Raw genomic sequence first — 14,498 nt, 5'->3', positions numbered from 1 at the left:
ACCCACACACATCATATCACACACATGTACACACATACACACACATCATATCACACACACATGTACACAGACACCCACACACATCATATCACACACATGTACACACACACACACATCACATACATATGTACACACACATCAATGGGTGAGAACTGTCTCAAAGTTAAAAGATTTGGGACGAAAGCTGAGTCCAGTCAGTGGGACTCAAGTGAGAGGTTAAGAAGGAAGCAGCTGAGCCCCGTGGCCATCACTGGCCTCACACCATCGCTGAGTTCCCGTGGAAACTGGAGTCCTGTGTCTGAGCCACTCTTTAGACCAAACAAGCTTCTGGTGCTTCTCTCTAGCCTCTCACCACTTATGAAGCAGCCCACAGGCCACTGGAGCTTCTTCCTCTCTTCTTCCTACCCCTGGGTTAAAGCGAGCTCCATTTCAAACCCTGCCCTGCAGACACTAAGTCACGGAGCTAACTGTTGAACTCCCAGGCCACACAGTCAGAGAGGGAACCGGAGATGAACATCATTGCTCCCTGCGAAGTCTCAGCCAGGATCCTCCACATCCTCCAGTGGTGGCAGAGGGCGGATGTCCCTCCGCCATAAGGGGGAAGTGGCTTCACTGCCTGGCTCTGTGCCAGAATCCTGGGACTCTCCATCTGTTTGGAGGAGGGCTTGAACTACTAATGAACTACATCGGTAATCTTAGTGGGGAGCCATGGCTCTCCTCTTACTGCGGTCCAAGGCTGGTGCACATTAGCTCTTGTATTCCCTAATCAAGAAAAGCTGAGGCAAGGTTGGGATATTTCAACAATGCTTTGAAATCTCAGGGAAGCCGTAAGAGTAGTGTCTGAGGAGAGACAGTACGTGGCTGCTCTCCAGGGCCCACAGCCCACGGTCCGTGCCAGCACTCATAACCTCATACCACCTGCCCAGCACATAAGCCTGATCCTCCCCACTGTCTAGAACCAAGAAGGAAATGCAAGGGGAGTTTTTCCTACTTTACCTAACGTTACTGGAAATTCTAGGGTACAAGCCCAGCTCTGGCAGCCCTACCAAGTGGGACTCTATCGCCCCATCCTCAAAATGCTAAGAGACAAGAAAGACCAGAAGCCAGAGAAAGATTATTCAACATGGCCGCCTGGGTAAGAGGGAGAAGTAAAGAGGTCCCGGATGCCCAAGTCCCTTTTCCGAGTCCTGATACGAGGTTTAGGCTTAAATAAAGAGTGGGAAAGATGCATAGGAGCCTCTGGTCAAGTGTGGTCCTGCCTGTCACTGGCCGTCATTAACTCACCTCCAGTTTATCCTGCAAGAAGGCCTGACCAGTGGCCAAAACTGTGTGAAAACTCTCTTCCTGGGAGACAGGCTCCACTCTGGCGGGCATCGTGTGAGAGAGACTCCTAGGGAAATTCAGTTGGTCAGGGTCTGTTGGTCAGGGTGTGTTCAGTAGCCCGACGGTCAGATGGAGGGGCACAAAGGTCTTCACTCCTGCCAGGGCAGCTGTATTAACGCACGCTCCGTCCTCCCAGGACCAGCTTGTTTCCCATCCGGCGTCTGTCTCTGGTATGCCCCACAGACATGTTTGGGAGCCAAGCCGAGCATTGGCTGGGAAGTTGTGTGTGGGCCTTGTTCATGGCAGAGCCAACACAATACCACAGAAGGATTTCCCCAACCATGCATGCACCCCCACCCCTGCCTCTGGTAAAGCTCATGTTCTAGATCTGGTCTTAACCGGTGGGAAGGCTGAAGGCTCTACAAGACTGGGTGATTTTATCCTATAGTGCTCTCTCTCATAGAAATCACTGAGAGCAGGTTTCCACATTGTGAGAAAACAGTAGACGCCTGGCTGCCATGTCATCAATATCCCTCCACTGTCTGAGGGCACGGAGGGCAATGCACACTGGGAACAGACAGAAGTTGGGATACCTACCCCAATCTGATGCTTGCATCATTTGATTAGAAGTCACGTGACCACAAATGGGACTCTCTATTTTTCTCTGGATTTTCAGTGATGACACAGAGGAGCTTAGTGGCTCCTCCCATGCCAGGACTTAAGCCAACAGTCCACACAGAGCCAGGTCCTCTCTGGTCTGATTCTCTGCTCTAACCCAGCAGGGTGGCAACCCCGCCCCCCAGTGTGAAGCATCAGTAGGGATCAGATCTACAGTAGCACTTCCCCCAACCCAGTTGAAAGCTTCTGGAAGAATCTGGCAAGTTCTTCTCCCAGACCCCTGTGACTACACACATGGGACCCTGGGCACAGTATCCCATCCAGCAAGTGCCTCTGTACAGAATTAGCTATAATCAGCACTGATCAGGTGACTGTCAAATGTTGAGATGCTTAACTCACAGATGCTCATCCGCTCTTCCACTCCCTCAATTTCTTGAGGACCACACAATGCACAGGGGACACAATGCAGACAACTAGAACTCGAACTGTAAGCAAGATGAACACAGCAACTGACCCCAGAAAGGCTGCAGTTTGGTGACAGAGGCAAATGACTAGCAAAAACCACACATACGTCAGCTCACAGGCTGCACACACAGATACCCACACATCAACTCACAGGCTACACACACACACACACACACACACACACACACACACACACACACACATCAACTCACAGGCTACACACACACACACACACATCAACTCACAGGCTACACACACACACACACACACACACACACACGTCAGCTCACAGGCTGCACACACACACCCACACATCAACTCACAGGCTACACACATCCACACACACACACACATGTCAGCTCACAGGCTGCATACACACCCACACATCAACTCACAGGCTACACACACACACACACACACACACACACACACACATGTCAGCTCACAGGCTGCACACACACACACACACACACGTCAGCTCAAAGGCTGCACACACACATACACACATCAACTCACAGGCTACACACACACACATCAACTCACAGGCTACACACACACACATCAACTCACAGGCTACACACACACACACACACACACGTCAGCTCAAAGGCTGCACACACACATACACACATCAACTCACAGGCTACACACATACACACACACACACACACACACATGTCAGCTCACAGGCTGCACACACATACACCCACACATCAACTCACAGGCTACATACACACACACACACACACACACACACACACACACACCACACACATCAGCTCACAGGCTGCACACACGCGTCGTCGTCAACTCACAGGCTGGAGAGCTTGCCACAGGGGAAAGAATGGGGTAAAATGTCTGGAGTTTGAAGGGCCTTCATGACTAGAAGTTAAGATACAGGAGACTGAAACAGCCTGGGGTGATGCTTCCTCCTCTCTCTCAGAATAAGTACCAAGGCTTCGTGTTTGACATCGTGACCAGGCAAGCCTTTGACATCATCATCATGGTTCTCATCTGCCTCAACATGATCACCATGATGGTGGAGACCGACGAGCAGGGCGAGGAGAAGACGAAGGTTCTGGGCAGAATCAACCAGTTCTTTGTGGCCGTCTTCACGGGCGAGTGTGTGATGAAGATGTTCGCCCTGCGACAGTACTACTTCACCAACGGCTGGAACGTGTTCGACTTCATAGTGGTGATCCTGTCCATTGGGAGTAAGTGGCAGCCATACCCTGGGGGAGCCTCGCGCCTGCTTCAGGCTGTTTAGCTGTTCCTTTCAAACCGTGGAAACAGTCAGCTTCATTTTTTTAAATCCCCTCCCCCCACCTCTGTGTGTGTGTGTGTGTGTGTGTGTGTGTGTGTCAGAAGACTCCTCTGGTATCAGCCCTCATCTTCCACATTGTCTGAGCCAAAGACTCTTACTGTTCTCCGACTTTTACGCCAGGCTAGCTGGCCCACAGCTGCTGGGGACTCTCCTGTCTCCACCTCCCATCTTGCTGTAAGAGCACTGGAATTACCTGCAATGCTCCCACACCCTGCTTTATAAGGTTCTTCCCCCACAGAACAATCTCCCCAGGCTCAGCTCATGTTTTCAAGCACATGGTCTAGGTTAGAAGAGCCCCATGCGTGCAGCCTTCAGAGGCAGCAAACTTCAAATACCCCCAGGATGTTCCCAGAGGAAAAAGATGTGCGGTGGGCTCCACCTTGTTATTGTGAGTGACAGAAAGGTGATAGATCACGCATTGAGATCTATGCTATGAAGACACTGGGTGTTGGTGAAGCCTCTATATTTTGGGTGCAGTGGTGTCTGGGGTTGGAATCTGGTGTGAGAAAGGAGGCCAGTGTAACTGCCTAAGTAAACTGTCCTTCTTAAAAAGGACATCATATTGAATATAAATATACACTGTTCAGTTAAGCCCTGGATCACCTACTTCTCATCCCAGAGCATACCTGTGGGTTTGATTTCCCATTGATTTGCTATCAGACCTGGTAGCATCTTCATACAACTGACAGCAACCCATCTCCCTCAACCCAGCTCCAGTGTTAAAACAGAATCTCGGGTGGCAATTTTTTGTTTGAGAGTTTAACCTGGCTTTGTTTTGTCCTGGGTTGTTGCTGGGATTTTAAAAACTACATCACTGAGTTAAGATCGACATACAAAAAGAAATATTACATGTACTGAACACACACAGCCTGTCAGGCTTGGAGGTTTGTATATCTATGAAAACATGTCTACAGTCGATACTGTAAGGGCATCCACTGCCTCTGAAAGTCTTCTCCCTTCTAATTGGTCAGCTCACTATTTACTTTGTGCTGAGATTCACACTATTAGCTGGGTGTGGTGTCCCATGCCTACAATTCAAGCACTTGAAAAGCTGAAGCAGGAGGAATATTGTGACTTTCGAGGTCAGCCTGGGCTACAGTGAATTCAAGGCCAGTCTGGGCTACAGTGAGACTCAGCATCCTGACTTTAAAAAACAAAATCAAACAGACAGCAAACAGAAGAGAGCCCTCGCTCCTAGGCTTATGTGGCTTAGCACAACAGAAGGTTTTGTGGTCAACTGACCAGTGGGCTTGGGGTTTCATTCATTTATTTTGTTTCATCTGTCTTTCAAAGTAAGAAACTCCCAAGGACATTTGGATGGGAGCTTGTTTTCCTGGTTGTTTGTATCAGCGATAGAGCAGGACCACATATCCCGTGACCCTGTGATGGGGACTTCTAACTATCAGTTCCTGGTTCCTACGTGTCAGTCCAATCCTCTGAGCAGGAATCCCCTGTGGTGAAAACCGCCTGAAGAGCCTGCCTGTCCATCTTCCTTCTTTCCTCCCCTTTCATATCTCTCTCTCTCTCTCTCTCTCTCTCTCTCTCTCTCTCCCCCCTGTCTCTCTGTTTCTGTCTCTCTCTCCCTGTCTCTCTGTCTCTCTCTGTCTCTCTCTCTTTCTGCCTGTCTCTCTCTGTCTCTCTCTCTCTGTCTCTGTCTCTCTGTCTCTGTCTCTGTCTGTGTCTCTCTGTCTCTCTCTCTCTCTCCCTCTCTTTCTCTTTCTCTCCTGAACAATACTGGGAAAGCAAAAGCTACACAGCACTCATCTGAGAGGAGCGCATCCTTCCAGGGAGGGAAGAGCGCCACGGTTGAAATGGACGTCACCAGAACTTTCCCAGAGCGTTTGTAACCCCTATGTACGCACAATCCCACATAAGATGACACAAGGGTTACACCCGCTCTTCATCCTTCTACCCTTTCTAGTCATGGGTAGGACTGGGGGGAACATAACCGGCCCTAACATGGGGTTCAAGGTACAGCTGGACATGAAAGAGATAAATTAAAGCCATTATGCAAGCAGCTGGCCACTCAAACCCAATCTCGTTCATCTGTCAGCGAGTTACCCAACTCCCTGCCTCCTTGTCATTAGTGTGAGCTCCATACAATTATCTGTGGGCCCGTGTGCCAGGAACTGAGTCAATCTTCACAGCAGGAGACAGGGAGATGAATCACAGGGGGCCCTGGCCTACACGGAGCACAGAACCAGGAAGGAGAAGTGGGCTCGGTGGTGGTGTCGTGCTGGAAGCAAAGCATTATGGGTTTGTGGACTAGGCTACAGTCACTTCCAGCTGAACTTGGCTGTGGAAGGGGGTGGTTTATTGCAATTATTAATACATATTAATTGAACACATTAATCGGATTCACTGCGATATTCCTACACAGTAGGGAATGATTGAAGAAGGCAGGGTTTTAACCAAACCACAGAGGCTAACTAACAAGATATTCTGGGTAGGAAGGAAGGTAAGAACATGGTAGGAAAGTCAAGAAACCACCCGAGGGAAGGCTGGTTACTTCAATGGGCAGCTGTGGAATGGTATGCTGGACCAACACCTAGGTCAGGCTCCTAGGAGCCCAGACTCCTGCGATGTCGATGCTACACTGAGAAATGTGATCACCGCCAACTCAATCAGAGCTCATGGCTTGAGACACTGATTAGACCGTTCTCTGCCCTGCTTCACAGGTCTGCTGTTTTCTGCAATCCTTAAGTCACTGGAAAACTACTTCTCCCCGACGCTCTTCCGAGTCATCCGTCTGGCCAGGATCGGCCGCATCCTCAGGCTGATCCGAGCAGCCAAGGGGATTCGCACGCTGCTCTTCGCCCTCATGATGTCCCTGCCCGCCCTCTTCAACATCGGCCTCCTCCTCTTCCTCGTCATGTTCATCTACTCCATCTTCGGCATGGCCAGCTTCGCTAACGTCGTGGACGAGGCCGGCATCGACGACATGTTCAACTTCAAGACCTTTGGCAACAGCATGCTGTGCCTGTTCCAGATCACCACCTCGGCCGGCTGGGACGGCCTCCTCAGCCCCATCCTCAACACGGGGCCTCCCTACTGCGACCCCAACCTGCCCAACAGCAACGGCTCCCGGGGGAACTGCGGGAGCCCGGCGGTGGGCATCATCTTCTTCACCACCTACATCATCATCTCTTTCCTCATCGTGGTCAACATGTACATCGCAGTGATTCTGGAGAACTTCAACGTGGCCACCGAGGAGAGCACGGAGCCCCTGAGCGAGGACGACTTCGACATGTTCTATGAGACCTGGGAGAAGTTCGACCCGGAGGCCACCCAGTTCATTGCCTTTTCTGCCCTCTCAGACTTCGCGGACACGCTCTCCGGCCCTCTTAGAATCCCCAAACCCAACCAGAATATATTAATCCAGATGGACCTGCCGTTGGTCCCCGGGGATAAGATCCACTGTCTGGACATCCTTTTTGCCTTCACAAAGAACGTCTTGGGAGAATCCGGGGAGTTGGACTCCCTGAAGACCAATATGGAAGAGAAGTTTATGGCGACCAATCTCTCCAAAGCATCCTATGAACCAATAGCCACCACCCTCCGGTGGAAGCAGGAAGACCTCTCAGCCACAGTCATTCAAAAGGCCTACCGGAGCTACATGCTGCACCGCTCCTTGACACTCTCCAACACCCTGCATGTGCCCAGGGCTGAGGAGGATGGCGTGTCACTTCCCGGGGAAGGCTATGTTACATTCATGGCAAACAGTGGACTCCCGGACAAATCAGAAACTGCCTCTGCTACGTCTTTCCCGCCATCCTATGACAGTGTCACCAGGGGTCTGAGTGACCGGGCCAACATTAACCCATCTAGCTCAATGCAAAATGAAGATGAGGTCGCTGCTAAGGAAGGAAACAGCCCTGGACCTCAGTGAAGGCACTCAGGCATGCACAGGGCAGGTTCCAATGTCTTTCTCTGCTGTGCTAACTCCTTCCCTCTGGAGGTGGCACCAACCTCCAGCCTCCACCAATGCATGTCACTGGTCATGGTGTCAGAACTGAATGGGGACATCCTTGAGAAAGCCCCCACCCCAATAGGAATCAAAAGCCAAGGATACTCCTCCATTCTGACGTCCCTTCCGAGTTCCCAGAAGATGTCATTGCTCCCTTCTGTTTGTGACCAGAGACGTGATTCACCAACTTCTCGGAGCCAGAGACACATAGCAAAGACTTTTCTGCTGGTGTCGGGCAGTCTTAGAGAAGTCACGTAGGGGTTGGCACTGAGAATTAGGGTTTGCATGACTGCATGCTCACAGCTGCCGGACAATACCTGTGAGTCGGCCATTAAAATTAATATTTTTAAAGTTATAGCGGAAGTAACATATCTTCTGTCTGTGTGTGTGCGCACACGCGTGTGTGTGTTGTGAGTACACATGTACGCGTGCACTTGGAGGCCAGAGGTTAATCTCTGGTGTCATTCCTCAGGCACTTCTTGAGATGAGGTCTTTCACAGGCCTGGAGCTCTCCAAATAGGTCATGCCATGACAGGGCATGAGCCCCAGGGATCTACCTACCTCTGCCCTCCCCGGCTGCAAGATTATAGGTACACTCTCCGAATGCCTGGCACTTTTACATAGGTTATGGGAGGTCAAATTCAATTCCTCATGCTTGTTTACAAACCAAGATACTCCCAGACCCCTAGTGTTATATCTTAAATATCATTTTATGTGCCCCCCCGTTGGCATTCTAAGCTCTGCCCCACCCCACAGCTTGCTCTCTTACCCTCTCACCCTCTTCCTCCTCTGTCCCCTCTGTACCCGTTCCCCTCCCCCTCTCTCCATGTGCTCATGGCTGACCTTTACTCCTCTTCTTCTCTACTCCTCTTCTTCTCCCTCTGCCTCCCCACTCCCCTTTTCTCCCTTTCTCCCCCCCCTTTCTCCCCTACCACCCTCTTAACTCCCGTCCCCATGCCCTGAATAAACTCTATTCTATACTATACCGTGGTGTGGCTGGTCCCTCAGGGGAAAGAGATGCCCCATCATGGGTCTGCTGAAGCATCTCATCCCCCACACCTCAGCACACCTCCATAGAACATATCCCCCTTCTCTTTATCTTTTTATAGACACCACCCTTACATGTATGATACTAACATGTGCCATGAACTACTTTTCCTTCACTCTCAGGGCTCCAGATGCTCTGCGGTCAGAACTTGAAGATGCTGACCTAGGAGCTGGAAAGCCGAGTCCTAAATTTTTAAAGTTTTTAAAAATATACATGTATGTGGGAACATGTATGTGTGAGTACGAGTGCAGCAGCCAGAGATGGCATTGGGGCCCCTGCAGCTGGAGTTTACAGATGTTCGTGAGCCCCCTGACGTAGGTGTTGAGAACCAAATTCAAGTCTTCTGCAAGACCAGAAAGTGTTCTTAAGGGGTTGGGGATTTAGCTCAGTGGTAGAGAGCTTGCCTAGGAAGCGCAAGGCCCTGGGTTCTGTCCCCAGCTCCGAAAAAAAAAGAACCAAAAAAAAAAAAGTGTTTTTAACCACCCAGCCCTAACTGGCTCTATTTTAATTCTGTACTGATTGCCTGACTAGCTGGGGCTAAGATCTTTCTCCCCCATGACCCTCAGTCTCTCCGCTTTTAAAGTTTGTAAGAATAGGAGAGATGAGACAGCTCTCAGTCACATGCTTAGATGTCAGCGGAACTGGGATGGGGGGATAACATTGCTGTGTCCAGATCTTCCTGCTATGATTGGCCAAGGCAGATTTGGACTATGTTCTAGGTTCAGTTTTATATCTCATAACAGAACTTTAAAAAGGCCATTATAGTCCCATGGAACTAGGACTCCATAATTAGTATAATTAAACGCAAACTGGATATTTCAAGAAAACTCTGGTGAATAAAATATTATAGCCAGAAGGCTTTTTTATCTATCCAATGAATATTTGTAAGTACTTGTTATATAACAGACATTGCCCTGAGAACGAGAAAGGAAGCAGGAGCTAAGCTCCGTAGATGAATTGATGTTTATTTGGTGTATATCCTGGTATCAACTTGACACAACCAAGAGTGTCTGGGAAGAGGAAGCCTCAGTTGAGGGATTGCCCAGATCGAGTTGGCCTGCTGCCATGTCTGTGAGGGATTGTATTGACAGACAAGTAGTGTGTAAGAGCCCACCCAGCCCACTGTGGACAGTGCTGTCACTGGCAGGTGGCCCTGGGTTATAAGAAAGCTGGCTTAGCATGAGCCAGAGAAAGCAACCCAGTAAAAAGCATCCCTCCATGGTCTCTGCTTCAGCTCCTGACTCCTGGTCCCTTCGTTGGCTTCTCTCAATAATGGACGATAATCTGTAAGCGGAATAAAACTTTTCATCCCCAAGTGGCTTTCGGTCATGATGTTTATCACAGCAACAGAAAGCAAACTAGGACAGTGTGCTAGACACTTTGCTTATTGGAGTAACAAAATACCTGATAAGACCACTTAAGCAAGCAATGTATGTATGTATGTATGTATGTATGTATGTATGTATGTATATGTATGTATGTGTGTATGTGTATGTATGCATATGTATGTGCATGTATGTGTGTATGTATTATGTGTATGTGTATGTATATGTGTATGCATATGCATGATGTATGTATGTGTGTATGTATGTATGCATGTGTATGTATGTATATGTGTATATATTTATGTATATGTGTGTATGTGTATGTATGTGCATATGTATGTATGTATGTGTGTATGTGTGTATATGTATGTATGTGTATGTGTGTATGTATGTGTGTATGTATTTATGTGTGTATGCATGTGTGTATGTGTGTATGTATGTATGTGTGTATGTATGTGTGTATGTATTTATGTGTGTATGCATGTGTGTATGTGTGTATATGTATGTATGTGTATGTGTGTATGTATGTACGTGTGTATGTATGTGTGTATGTATTTATGTGTGTATGTATGTGTGTATGTGTATGTATATGTATGTGTGTGTATTATGTGTATATGTATGTATATGTGTGTGTATGTGTGTGTATGTGTGTATATGTATGTGTGTATGTATTTATGTATATATATGTGTGTGTATGTATGTATGTGTGTGTGCATATTGGATCACAGTTTTAGGGTATACTGTCCAAGCATGAGTTGATGGGTCACATCATATCCACAATCATGAAGCTGATCGAGGTGAATGTTGCTCCCCTGCCTGGCTTTCCCCACAGGATGGTGTTGCCCACACTTAGGGTGAGTTTTCCCTCCTCAGCTCAACTTGTCTAGAAACATCTTCATGGGCACACTTATAGATGTGATTTATGATGAGTCTAAAGTCTATCAAATTGACAGTGAAGCTTAGCCATTACATGTCAACATGGGACATAAGGAAGCTGTCATCTCTGAACTCTTGAGATGTTCCCAGCCATAGTCAAAAGCTCAGGTCGATTCACTGGCTGTGTGTTCCACAACAGTATTTGCTGTCGGAATAGTCACAAGCTGTAGAGGCCGACTTGCCTTATGTCTCTCACAGAGGAGGTTTTCCCCTTCTCTGACACCGACATCGTTGGCCCAGCAGTGGTCAAAAGTCTTCAAGGCTCTAGCAGGGGATTGACAGCACTCACAGGTGCATGGGAGCATGGTGGTGATAGGACAGTGGAGAACGAGCCACCCCAGCACAAGCCAGACTCTCTCAGGTCACATCTGAAAGATGAGTTCAAGCCAGCAGTGCTGACTCCTGGGTGCCACTGGTCCAAGGGGCACAGACACAGACCACAGAGTACACTGTCCACATCTCAGCCCCATGCGGTCAAGGCCAGAAGCTATCCGAAATGACATTCGCACAAGTGTTTACAAGACAGTTGGGAAGGCAGACAGCCTGGGGACTGACTTATTTTTATAGGGTAACAGGAAAGAATTAGAAGTAGCCAAGTAGCAAGCTTTGTTTTAAACAAAATCGATGATGTTATTCTCAGAGGGATTTGTCCTAGTTTGCGTCTCTGTTGCTATGATAAAACACTGATCAGAAGAACAAAAGCAATTTGAGGAGGAACAAGGTTATTTCATCTCAGACTTTCTAGTAAGTTCCATCGTCAAGGGAAGCCAAGGCGGAAACTCAGCCCAGAAACAGGAACTGAAGCAGAGGCCATGGGGGAATACTGCTTTCTGGCCTGCTCAACTGCCTTTCTTAGTCAACCCAGTCCACCTGACTGTGTCTGCCCAGGAGTGGCACCACCCACAGTGGGCTGGATCCCCTTACACTGACTAGCAATCAAAAACGGTGTCTCACAAACATGGCCACAGGCCAGTCTAATGGAAGCAGTTCCTCATTTGACATTTCTTCCTCCTGAGTATTTCAGGTTGACAACTGACACTATGATAGTCTTTCTTATCCTATCCCCTACCCCAATTTGTAGGTTGAATTGTGCCCCTCCCCAAAAAAGATCTATCGAGGTCCTGACCTAGGAGAACTTTTAGTACAGATTTAATTGGAAGTGGGTTCTTTGCAGGGATAACCAAATCAGGGTGCGGCCATACTCAATCGGGTCCTAACGCTGTGGCTGGTGTTATGATAGCGGGGCGACTTGGGCGTCCACGGAGGGGAGGTACATGTGCAAAGAAAACTCCATGTGAAGACAGTTCTGCTGCTGGCAAAGGAATGTAAAAACTTGCTGGCATTCCTCAGAAGCCCAGAGACTGTGAGGGAGAAAAGGGTTCTCCCCTAGACATAAGAGAGAGTGCAGCCAATGCCGTGGTTGTTGAGGTCTAGCCTCCAAGAGTTCTAGACATAAGGAAATGCATGTCTGTTCTTTAAGCAACCTAGCCTGTGGTACTTCACTAGAAAACAAATACACCCTGTGTTTATTCCACACAGAGACATCTGTCAAGGTTCAGTGGGAACCATTAAAACAGAGCCACAGCACAGACTGAGTCCTTTCTAGTCTTCAGGAATGTACCCAACGCAAGCGCAAGAGCGACTCTTTAAAGTTTTACAAAATCTTGGCTCAGTGAGATGACTCAGTGTGTTAAAGCACTTGCTGCCAACCCCGAGTGGCATTACCCAGGACCTACCTGGTGGAAAGAGAGAACTGACTCCCAAGTTGTCCTCTGACCTCCACACGTGCACTGTGGCACATGCACCCCCACCCCGACACACACAAAACACATCATTGTAACTTTCAGAACTCCACTAAGTCCACTTCTGAAGTTTTCCTAACGGCCCCCGTTACAAGATATGAGGTGGTCAGAGCAATGTGGAAAGTGCGGGCACGTGGAAACCCAGCCTCACACACCCCACAAGAGATGACACTAGAAGCCGCTGATCAGAATATGTTGAGGATCCCTCAACTCTGGAGATCACACCGAGGAATGGTGCTGACCGTTCGAACATCCGTGAAATGTGCGTTTTCTTTAGTAAACACTTCCTGCAATGCAGCTCTCACTCTCGCCCAAGAAGCTTGCTTTTGCAGCGGGTGCAGATCATTAAAGACACCCACAACCGGTCAAAATTCAGAGAGCAACTGGCCCTGGACTGACCAATCCCAATTGATATATGTACCCCTAAGGCTCAGGGAATAGCTCAGAAGAGGAAGTGGAAAGATTGATTGTAAGAGGCAGACGACGAGGACATCCACAAACATGCCGGCCTAAGCAAGACACACATCATGGTAACACCAGTTGGCATGCAGGTGTGGGTGGGGGAATCGTACAAACCTCCACCCTAGATGAAAAGCTGCAGGCAGTGAACTGCTGCTGAGAGCAGGAGGATCAGTCCTTTCTAGGGACCCCTTTCTTTGGTCGGTATCCAATCCCAAGGGGTCAGCCCCAAAAACACATATAGAAGCAACGCTAAATGGATTTAGCAGGATACATATGTATGTGCATGTGTGCATGTGTGTGTGCATGTGTGTGTATGTGCATGTGTGTATGTGTGTGTGCATGTGTGTTTGTGCGTGTGTGTGTGTGTTTGTGTGTGTGTGACAATGACAAGAGAACAAGACAAAGGTTTCCTTTCCTTCAGACATTTCCCTCAGTTCATGGTTTCACCACCTGACAGATCCCGAGTGAGTTATTGAAACACGGGCTGAAGGCTTCAAACAGACAAACGCAAAGGCGGTTCTTAGGTTCCAGTAGTGACAGGACAGCGTATTTAAACACTTCTGCCCCCGAAAGCATCGGTGACACTACTTAAATACCAGACAAGCAACAAGTTGGGAGGATGTGGTGAGTATCTCTCGGGAAGCCGCATTGTTAGCCAGGAGGAAAATAAATGTCTTTATTATGTTTAGGCTCTGAGAAGTTAAGTGTGTGTGGCTTAATTACTAGAGTCACCACTAGCGAGCAGGGAGACTCTATAATTTCCAATAAGAAAGGGAGGAGCACACTAAGAAACAATTAGAGAAGAAGTTAAGAGGGCTGGGGAGATGTCTCGGTGAATAAATGGCTTGCCATGGAGGTATGAGGCCCGGAGTTTGATCCCCTAGAACCTACGTAAAAAGACTCCTAGGCATAGTGGCATAGGCTTGTGATCCCAGCCACCAGGAGGGAGAGATGGGGGACAAGGTGGTACCCCGGACTTGCTGAGACGACAGCTTTCCCTAATCAAATTAGTGATGATGATGAGAGAGCCTGGCTCAGACCAGAAGATAGAGAGCAACTGAGGAAGACACCTGAGATTGATTTCTGGCCTCCACACATATGTGCACATACGTACACATGCACCTTCACACACATGAATATATATGCACAATATGGTAAAAAGAAGAGGGGAATACATTAGAAACACAGAACAAGAGAAACAAGTAGAAAAGAAATAATCATGTAGTGT

At 48.4% G+C, this 14,498-nt stretch overlaps 1 protein-coding gene across 2 annotated transcripts in view; it reads left to right on the top strand.

Moving 5' to 3' along the window:
• The window catches only part of Scn10a (sodium voltage-gated channel alpha subunit 10), a 112,326-nt gene extending 104,274 nt beyond the window's left edge, over positions 1–8,052 (top strand). For both annotated transcript variants that reach the window (XM_039080964.2, NM_017247.2), the window contains exons 27-28: positions 3,350–3,620; positions 6,409–8,052. In XM_039080964.2, coding sequence (XP_038936892.1) covers positions 3,350–3,620; positions 6,409–7,619 — 1,482 coding nt within the window. In that variant the 3' untranslated portion in view covers positions 7,620–8,052. The remainder of the gene's footprint in view (positions 1–3,349; positions 3,621–6,408) is intronic.
• Positions 8,053–14,498: the final 6,446 nt, after the last annotated feature.

The sequence above is a fragment of the Rattus norvegicus genome, chromosome 8, assembly GCF_036323735.1.
Source record: "Rattus norvegicus strain BN/NHsdMcwi chromosome 8, GRCr8, whole genome shotgun sequence".
NCBI classification, from domain to species: domain Eukaryota; kingdom Metazoa; phylum Chordata; class Mammalia; order Rodentia; family Muridae; genus Rattus; species Rattus norvegicus.
The sequence above is the reverse complement of the archived record's forward strand: the minus strand, read 5'-3'. Positions and strand labels throughout refer to the sequence as shown.